The sequence below is a fragment of the Sinocyclocheilus rhinocerous genome, unplaced genomic scaffold (genome assembly GCF_001515625.1).
Source record: "Sinocyclocheilus rhinocerous isolate Xijiao unplaced genomic scaffold, SAMN03320098_v1.1 scaffold1508, whole genome shotgun sequence".
NCBI classification, from domain to species: domain Eukaryota; kingdom Metazoa; phylum Chordata; class Actinopteri; order Cypriniformes; family Cyprinidae; genus Sinocyclocheilus; species Sinocyclocheilus rhinocerous.
Genome location: NW_015660889.1, coordinates 551,938 through 562,384, shown reverse-complemented (window position 1 = coordinate 562,384; position 10,447 = coordinate 551,938). Strand labels below are relative to the sequence as shown.

Genomic DNA, 10,447 nt, shown 5'->3' with positions numbered 1-10,447 from the left:
AGTGAACGGTAGTGTTTTACTCGAGCATTACATAAAAATGTCATTTTAACATTAGTGTAATCATTTTAACATGAGTTTAGGAACTGAATAATAAAAAGGAAAAATAAAATACTGCTTAGTATTTACTCTTTGAATTCAATATGCACTGATTCTTATTTTAGCTACAAAAGTTATTTAGGTAAGAGCAGTGAGGGATTTTCTCTTTGTCTTATGTTCATGGCCCCAAATATTGCAAACTGTAGCGATATACATATTGTGATATGTACATTTGCGATATTTCGATAATTTCGATATATTGCACAGCCCTATTATTAATGCAGTGTTCTGTTTCATGCAGACATCCTTACAAAAGGCACATGAATTCCCAAGAATGTATTTTTTTTTTCTTTTTATCTTCTGGCTTCTTTCATTTTTCACTTTATTTTTATTGAGCTTGAAAGAGTCTGCCATCATGGTGGTTTTTTCATACACTACAGAGAAAACAGGTTTGTATTTCAAGCGAGTAAGAACATTTATGTAACTCTGTCTTCATCAGTGTTTTATGAACAAACCGAAGTACAGCCCTACAGTGGCATTCTTATATTATATAATATTGATCCTGACAGTGTTGCCACACTCCAGATGAAAGGATTACGGTGACTTGTTGAGATTCTCTTTGAGGAGACTGAAGTCCTTTATTAGTCAAGCTCCGAAGATTCCTCTTTTGTAATATGTGGGTCAGAGATGGAGTGCAAAAGATTGCTTGGCTTTCTTTTTGGCATCTTGGATGTTTTTGCTTTGATGACCAGTGAATCTAAAATCTAGCAGTGTCCTGTGGTTCATTTGTTTTATTATTTGTTCATTAACAGTACTGTAGCTACATAAATCAGTATATTTATTGTTGACATTTTTTTTTTTTCATTATTAGGGATAGAATATAATTTTGCTCCTTTCTTATTCCTTCCTTCTTTTTTTGTAATTAATACTTTTATTTGTTTATTTAGAATGGATTTAATTATTTACATCTGCACATTTGCATTTATTTTGTAATACATAATTTTTATACATTAATAATAACAATAAACACATATATATTTATATTTTTTTGTATAAATAATTTTTTATATTCCATCTCAGTCATGCTATTGTTATAATATTAATATACATAGTGACTGGGATGAAATATAAAAAATGTATGTATACAAAATATAAATGTAGTTATTATTATCATTGTTGTTGTTGTTATATAAAATGCTAATATATAATAAATGTACAAATATAATACAGCCAAACCAAAATGTATTCAGACACCTTCAACATTTCTCACATTATCACAGTTTATTAGCTATAGTTTAGAAAATGGTAATAAAATATGACAAGAACTCAGAGTTAAACTGTGTCAGAACAAATTCAGCTTGATAATGTCAGATAACTTTAATAGAAAGGTATGTAATGAATTAGGTTGAGTAGCTGTCAGCTGTTAAATTTAAGTACACAATTAGATAATACCAATTTAGGTCCACCAATGACCAAGCAATGCTTCATTTTGTTCAGTCTGTGGTGTAAAAAGGTGGCATTAGCAATTAAAGAAAAAACACTTAAGCAAAACATGGTCAGGTCAAAGTGTCTGAATAATTTTTGGTCCCAAATCTTTTTCAGTTCTACTGTTAGTCCACTGTATGAAAACTTTTTGGGTATAATATGTCACAGTTCACTTTATTTTAGTATCCTCACTTACATAAATTAATTATAGTGTCCTGCACCCACTAGTAAAAAAATATCAAAAATTATATCTGGTTTCTGAATAATTTTTGGTTTGACTGTATATAAAAAATGTATTACAAATAAACCCAAATTCATACATATAATAAATAATACAATATACTGCTACTACGTCTACTACTATTACTAGTTAATTAATTTTTTATGTATATATTTTTGTAAAAATTATTTATATGTAGGTTACATTTTATATTTATATAATATTCTGTATATACATTTTTTATTCCATCCCAGTCCCCGTGTATAGTATCATTTATTATTATTATTATTATTATTATTATTAGTGCTGTCAAACGATTAATCGCATCCAAAATAAATGTTTTTGTTTACGTAATATATGTATGTGTACTGTGTATATTTATTATGTATATATAAATACACACACATACAGTATATATATTTTAAATATTTACATGTATATACATTTATATATTTATATTCTTATATTTTGTATTATATATAAATATATTTTATATATAAACATAAAATATTTTTCTTAAATATATACATGCATGTGTTTGTATTTATATATACATAATAAATATACACAGTACACACACATATATTACGTAAACAAAAACATTTATTTTGGATGCGATTAATCGTTTGACAGCACTTATTATTATTATTATTATCATTGTTTTATATTTTCATAATATATCAATTATTATATAATTTATTATATTATTATAAATAATAATAATAATTATCATTGTTGTTATTATTATTATTAACAATACGTTTATAATTGTCAAAGTACGCACAGTGAAGGAGAAACTTTAACTGTCTGGGCTAATGCATTACTTTCTGTCTTTCAGGTGCATAAGGGAGACGAGACGTCCTTCCAGCTCTCCGGGCTGCAGTGGAACACAGACTACCGCGTGCGAGTGTTTGCATGCAGGCGCTGCGCAGACACCCTCCAGGAGCTGTGCGGGTCCTTCGGCCCATCCGCCCACTTCAACCTGCGGCGGTCTGACGCCACACTGGCTGTGGAAGCGGACGTCACCAGGGTGCCCATGGGCAACACCCTCACCGATGAACAATTTGCCGGCCTCATGGTATTTGGGGTGGCCTCTCTCTCTGTCCTAATGGCCTTCCTGCTTCAGCTTCTGATTTAGAGCCATTCTCGTCTGTCTCTTCAGTTTTTAAACTACAACTCGCAAAACCATTAATGCAAGTACTGTTTGGTCATTGACCAAATTACACCTTTTACACTTAAAATTTCATGTATTTTTCTATAAGATGAGTTACAGCTTTAACAAATCAGTAATGATGATATGTACTGTTTGGGCGTCTGTGCCTGTTTTTTAAGTTGAAGATGCTGTGCATATTTTTATATTTAGTATTTAGGAGATTTTAACACTAAAGTAATAAGTGGCCTTCCGGATCTCAAGTTGGACTCTCAGATGAATATCTGAGGTGTTTTTTTTTTTTAATGGTCAGTCCTATTTATCTTTAAATCAGTGTCTAGACAGCTAAACGGCATCAGCGCTCTCGTTCCCATATCTGTGCCCCAAGAAAGTCTGTCTAAAAGCTTCTTAAAAGCTTCTTATTCGTTCTCTCCTCTTTCATTTGTCTTAAAAAAGGTGTCCTTGGGCCGCCTGTACAAAACAACAAAACAAGAAAAAGTCAAAAAACACCTGCAACTGTCAGTCCAAAGAGAGTCAAATGACAGTTTTTGCAATCAATCATCAATGTACAGTGTTGTGAAGTCTGGAGTGTTTGTACCTCAGGGACTTGGGAGGGCCTTGTGAACCTGTGCCTTGAAATCCACAGATCCAAACTTTCGTGACAAATCATTTCAGATCTGCTGCTTACAGTATTCCATTAACACTTTACCCTGGTCACATTATACAGTACATGATCGTGTTTACTAGCTCAATAAGCCCTTAACCAAAGTTAGTGAGCATTCAAGATATAACAGTTTTGTTAGATTTATTTATGCTATATTCTTGTACTTTATAATGCAAATCACAGTGCAATCTACATTTATTTATTACAAGAATCAGAACTGTCATATTCAATGTTTTCTTCATGTAGCATGTCTTTTTATAAGGGGGTTATGACAAATCTTTATTTTTTCCAAATATAGAACAGCATTTTAACATCATTAACCTGTCTTATTTCAGACATAATTGTATTGTTTATATTCTGTTTTTAATTGCTTTTTTATTTTAATTCTGATTTTTTTTAAATTGCTTTAGTTCAGAAAATGTTGATATCTGATCAATTTTGTGATTTCCCACCTGCACAAACAGCAAGTTTAAGTTTTTTATTTGATTTTTTTAAATATTTTTTATATGTATTTTAATCATCTACTCTTCATGTAGTAGACTATATATGTATTGCTGAAGTTTTTAGACAAACATTCCATTGTTCTCTGATTAAAAGAAGTTGAAATTACTTGACACTAGAAAACTTGAAGTGGAAACACTTGAAGAACACTTAAGAACTCCAGACCCAGAATCTTTTTAAGTGGAAAACAGAAATACTTTTTTGTTTGTTTTGAATTTTTTAGTTTCATTTAGCTGGATATCAGGTAATAAGTGGCCTAGACATAGATTTCCATGCTTGCATATCGTTTCATGAAAATGATTCCATATTACCATTTTTTTTTAAACGTAACTGTCACATTTATTGATGTAAATTATAATCATAGACATTATATTTAAAAAACTACCATATCAATTTAAATGTATAGATATTGAAAATACTACCCTTTGTATTTAAGATGATTATGTATCTGTAGTATATGTAATATATTTATACACAATACATTTTTTTAAATTTCTGAAACAAGGTGTTTGCATTTCATTTACATAATTACATATATTCCTGTTCTAAGAAGTATATTATGTGATTGTCCTTTTTGTAAAAGTTTCTCTACGTTTATTTAAAAAAAAAAAAAAAGTATTTTCAGAAACATATACAAGACAAGTTGTATAGTCAATAACACAAAAACATTTTAATTTTAAAGTCAAGTAGTAATACTGCATGACATCAAAAACTTATATATATATTACACAATAACACGTTCCAGAAAATGTATCACAGTGTGCGTTAAAGGCAAATAGACAATATATTTCATAAATATCAAATCATGTCTTCACTCAAATACACTGTGTTTTACAAGCATCTCAAGAAGTAGTTTTACATTTTAATTAGACTGGCAACAAGCAACACAGGCTGAATTCAAACACAAAGCTTACACAAAACTACTGTGGCAGCAGTGTTCACAAACCTGCAATAAGTGCACTTTTTATGGCTGCTACACATTTATGTAACATAATCTGATAACACAAGCTTGGTGAGAGCTTTTTATGGCATGGGATTTTATCATTCAGCACCATTGTATCTCTCCCATATAGGGTACAATGTTAGAGTGCTTAGATCTACAGTGCTCTGTCATCCAGTACTTCACACAGTTTAAGGCATTTTTGGGTTAGTGTGCATATGTACAGTTTGCATGAATACCAGGGTAAAGGGAATCATTACACTGCTGGTGTCTGCTGCTGATGGCAATACCTGTGCATAAACATTTTCATAAAATACAATAATATTTGTTGTATGCACTAGGCATGTTGTGCCTAAAATGCAAGTTTTAGGCACAAATGATGTATTTTTTATTATTTAATACCAAAAAGTTTTAATACCTATTTTAATACCAAAAAGTCTGCATTAGATTACTATAGGCCTATAATTTAATAATGTAATTTTCAGGGCTCAGCAGATTGATAAAGTTATTTTACTGCTATATACAGGCTAAACTGAAAATATGCAATGGCCTTTATGATATGTTTGAAATTAAATATGATGAGGTTAATGTTGACTGTCCTTTTCATTCTCGTGAAGATTTTTTTTAGTCTGTTAAAAAGTGCACATTTATTAATCGAGGCGTCTCCTCGGTCACGTGCTCCAGCTGTACTCGTTCCACACCGAAAAACTCTCAGCGTTCACGAAGCTCTGCACCGATCGTCCAGGAGCACGCTTCACTCCGAACAGTTTGCACGCCGCGCTCCTGTACTTCTTTGACATGAGGTTGTAGAGGATGGGGTTGATCGCGGCGCTGAGGTAAAACAGCACGAATGAGACCAGGTTGCAGTATTCGCTGATTTGGGAGATGAGAGGAGAATTGGCCTCGGATGACTTGGAGAAAAGATAACGACCCACGTGGAACGGCAGCCAGCAGAGAACAAACGCTAGAACCACCACAGCTGATAAAGAGAGAGAAAGAGAGTTCATTTCTGCAATGTTTTAAAAAGGATTAAAGTTTGTATTATATAATTTAGAAGTACATTTAATACGACATTCTTGCAAAAAAGTGCGTTTTGAAAAATAAATGGTAACTTAGTAACAATTATTTCGAGTCGGACATTATGACAATGAAGTGAATTAGTAACCGATGTGACTGAAGTGTTTCTGATTCACTTACGTTAACTACAACCGACTCATAAGATTCAATCGTTCGGGAATTACATTTTTTATTTGAATTTTATACCATCAAAATATTGATGAAGACAGATAGTCCCTGCTATTTCTGACCGGATGATCCGAGTTTGAAACGTTCAAGTTGCTGCGTTCCTTAGCAACTGTAAACAGCCAACGGCTAATTGAACGAAATGTTCGTTTTGATTAGTGTCCATAGTAAATGTAAATTTTAATGTAGGCTAAAAAAATGTATGTAAATTTCTAACAATAATTTATTATTATTATTATTATATATAAAAACCTCACTTTCTGTTGCACATGGAATTGAATTAGCAGGTGTGTCCTGTTAAATGTATAGAAATGTTAATTGAATAATTAAATTATATTTTACTAATTAAATTATTCAATAATAGGCTATACAAATGTTTATTAAACAATTGTACGATTTTCCGTACAGGCTACCCGCTGTAAAGTTAATCTATTAAATGATTCTGAAATATACAAATATTATTTGTCAGACTTTTCAGGGCATCGTTGAGCTCACCCAGCATTTTGACCGTTTGTTTATTGTTCTTTTCCCGACTAGAAATGGGTCCGACAGGATTCTCCTTTCTTCTCCACAGTCTTCTGCCTATGAGGCTGTATAACACTGTCAAACAGAGGACCGGGAGGAAGAAGAACACGCTGGAGACCCACACCATCATAGTAAGCAGTCCGGAGCGGATGGCATATTCCGTGGCTTTACACTCATTGGTCTCCCAGGGGTTGGTGCCGTTCTCGTGCTCGACCCCAACCAGAATGAATATGGGTCCGGCGCTGCACAGAGCCACAGTCCAGAGGAGGAAAATCACCCCTTTTACCCGACCCCGCGTGACGATGACTTTTGCCCTGAAGGGAAAACAGATAGCGAAGTATCTCTCTACGCTGAGCGCGGTGATGTTGAGGATGGTGGAGTACGTGCAGCTTTCGCTCACGAACTGAAAGAGTTTGCAGAGCTCGTCGCCAAAGTTCCACGGTCGGTACCGCCAGACCCGGTACAGGTCGAGGGGCATGCAGAGGAAAATGAGCAGGTCTGAAAGTGCCATGCTGCAGAGGTAAAGGTTGGTGGTGGTTCGCATGTCTTTGTATTTGGTGACCACCAGGATGGTCAACAGGTTCCCAGCAGTTCCGACGAGGAACAGGAAAGAGCACGTCACTGTGATGCCAGTCAGGATAGGGACTGGGAAGAGATGGACGGGGTACTCAAAGTCCTCAGCAGTTGCATTACTATCCATAATGTCCTCAGCGCATAAAGTGATGCTGAACGGGCAGCTGGACACGTTTGTCCAATTAGTCATTGTGATGAGATTTTAGAGGGTTTGCATGGACTTAATGGCACCTCGTGATTTCCAGCCAGCTGTTGTTTCCATGCACATTTTACAGGTGTTCAATGCACAGTATGAGAAATGCACGCGAGTAACCGGTCAATGATGCGCCCAGAGTTGCGCGCAGGGGGTACGCGATCTACTCCACGCATGCGCACTGGATGCCCGGACTAATTTTACTGTTAAATGCGGATTTGTTTAAAAGGTTTCTTTATTTGCGATGCGTTTGTGTGCTTGCAACTTTTCTTAGCGTTTAGGGCATTTCTAACAAATAAGAGACAAATAACGCTCTTAGAGCGACTGAATTTATTTACAAGGTGAAGGGCATTTTTGTTCGTTTTATGCCACCTGGCGGTGTGACCACACCATCTTGTACAAAAGAAAATGGAACTGAAATAATACATTCTCGTGCTTCGCCTGAATAAATAGAGCTGCTGCTGTCCAGGGTGCTGAAAGCTGTTTGACGGCTGCTGTTTGTTTGGCCATATTTTTGTTTTGTTTTTTTACGTAAATTTGCTGGATTTTAAACCTTTATCTGTTTTATCACTCCAAAAACATGGTTCTTTACACGTGGTAACCGTTTTATTTAGAACCATATCAGCCTTGTGTTCTTGATAATTTAACAGAACATGTAAGTGTGACCTGCTCTGTTCTAGGATACTTCTTTCCTCCTCTCCACTAAGTAACAGATATTATTATTATTATTATTGTTGTTGTTTTTAAACCGTTACTTGGTTTTATTCGTAAACATGTTGTTATTGTTTTTTTGGTGATTGAACAACATTAAAGCTATTCCCTGACTTTATATTACATTGACCATTTTAGTACTTTTGGCCTTCATAACTGTTTTTATATAAACAAATAGAAGAGGCACACTGTAACTCTAAACTAATTTGTGTATTTTAGATGCTTTCATACCCAACAACATCCATCATGTTTAATGTGAAGTGTCATTTATGATGTATTCAGATAATAGTTGTTAGAGCATTGTCATTTTTGCTACAATTTCACATGTCAACAAAAAAAATAAAAGTACCTAAATGACACTTTTTATGTAAAACCTAGTGACATACATGTAAGACCTAGCAGATATAGTGGTAAAAATATTAAATATATAACAATAATATTAATAATAGTACTATAAATATTCATAATAAATATACTAATATTAATGACAATAAACTATTATTTAAAAGGTCATTTATAACAGCATAAGGTCCTATATAGCACTTTCAAAGAATGGTTTTTAATGGAATCTTGTAAAAAAAAAAAAATCAATTTAGCACCAAAAAGCTTTTCTTTCAAGCCAAAGAACTCTAATTTGGCACCGTTTAGAACCATTCTTCTGAAGAGTGTAAGCCAGATTTTACAAAGGCTTTATTTTACTATTTTTTAAGAAGTCTGCTTTTCAAAAGTGTCAGTTTTAAATATAGACATTTTTGAAAAATAAATCTGAAACCATGTTTTTTTTTTTTTTTTATCAAATATATTAGGGTAAATGTATATTACATGTCTTCTATAATTGTTTAAGTGGATGAGGATTTTGGCCACACGATGGCAGCATTGCCACTTAGAAGACATCAGTTTTGGCGTCTGCATCCATCACAAATTGCTAGCACAAAATAATGGCAAAATTGTTGAAAACAAAGTTTTTTTTAGAACCTTAAGATTGAATAAAGTAATGAATTAATTCTACCAATTTAGAGAACAACGTTGTGTTTGAATAACGTAAAAACGTTGAATATATATTCAATTGTAAAGCCCCTTTCCTGCTTTTCCAGAATATTGGGTTTCAATGTGAGGATTGTAAGAACAGCCCTGACAAACAGAAAGTTGCATCCGGTTTGGTGTATAGATCATCTTTACGCCACACACACACACACATACACACATTAACCATTATCATCCTTGAAGCCACACATTTAGGCTACTAAAAAAGAAAGAAAAAAGACCTCTAAAGAATGACCATACTCAAAATAAATACAGAATTGTTTTAAAATTCAAAATTTGTTGTAGTAAAATCTAACGCATTGAGTAAAATGGGATCATTTGAAGCCTGTTTTTTTATTTAGATTATTTTTTTATTTTTTACTCTGCTTTTAATTGTTACTATAGATAGTCTCTCCCATTTAGATCTGTCCATAGTCTGTAATGCATATTAGTACCTTAAAGGTAGGCCTACACTTTATATCGTCCCAGTGGTAGCTTTCTCTCTCGCTCTCTCTTTTTCCTCTGATAGTGTGTGGCAAGATACGTTTAAAATATCCCTGCTATGTAGCCTATAAGAGGTCTCTTCTGTCCATTAGATGTCTCGGAAACCTTGAAGTTATGCTAAAACGCTAAAGATGAGAAAAAAGTTAAAATACTTCACGTGTGATTAAAAGAGGCGATGTACTGTCATTGAAGGAATGTTTGGCTTTTCATGCATGAAGGGGCCTTAGGTCAGTGACTCATGCCTGGATAAGAAGCCTGTGATGCTGATGCAAGCGGTGCTTTAAAAAGAAAAAAAAAAAAACTAGATTAGTTGAGATAAAGAGACAACGTCGAAACCGTGTGAACGGATACCCATAATGTAAAAAAGCATTATCAGAAAATCCTAAAAGGAGTGCAGAGGTGAACCTCTAATTTCTGTTAAGTAAATTAACTGATTTGTTTATTGATGGGAACACAAATATTTGGATTTAAAAAAGTTTAAAACCTAATTATCTACGGAGCAATTCTTATTTGTTATCAGGGCGTGTATGTGTGAACGCAGGGTGGGCAAGGCAGCTCACAGGGCTTTGCGACAGCCGGCGGTTTCCGCTGCTTCTGCAGTCGGTCTGTCGCAGGCTGATTCTGTAGTCTTAAAAGCATTGATTTCACGTTGTGTTCGGTATTTGGACTGACAAATGTAA

The 10,447-nt window shown here is 33.9% G+C and overlaps 2 protein-coding genes across 3 annotated transcripts in view; one reads left to right on the top strand and one right to left on the bottom strand.

Moving 5' to 3' along the window:
• Window positions 1-3,372, top strand: part of LOC107725837 (fibronectin type III domain-containing protein 3B-like) — a 76,705-nt gene extending 73,333 nt beyond the window's left edge. Inside the window, exon 25 of the mRNA XM_016535236.1 lies at window positions 2,580-3,372. Within this exon, the coding sequence (XP_016390722.1) occupies window positions 2,580-2,879 (300 nt within the window). The 3' untranslated portion in view covers window positions 2,880-3,372. The remainder of the gene's footprint in view (window positions 1-2,579) is intronic.
• A 1,525-nt stretch (window positions 3,373-4,897) lies between these two features.
• On the bottom strand, window positions 4,898-10,040 carry ghsrb (growth hormone secretagogue receptor b). 2 transcript variants are annotated; one of them, XM_016535261.1, is made up of 2 exons: window positions 6,734-7,526; window positions 4,898-5,975 (listed from the first exon to the last, which is right to left on the bottom strand). In XM_016535261.1, exons 1-2 carry the CDS (start codon window positions 7,524-7,526, stop codon window positions 5,668-5,670), a joined length of 1,101 nt encoding a protein of 366 aa, XP_016390747.1. In that variant the 3' UTR covers window positions 4,898-5,667. The 2 variants fall into 2 exon arrangements, 1 of the variants encoding a protein (XP_016390747.1); XR_001638172.1 differs by lacking the exon at window positions 6,734-7,526 and adding an exon at window positions 9,925-10,040 and having other exon boundaries at window positions 5,899-5,975.
• Between the last annotated feature and the right edge of the window lie 407 nt (window positions 10,041-10,447).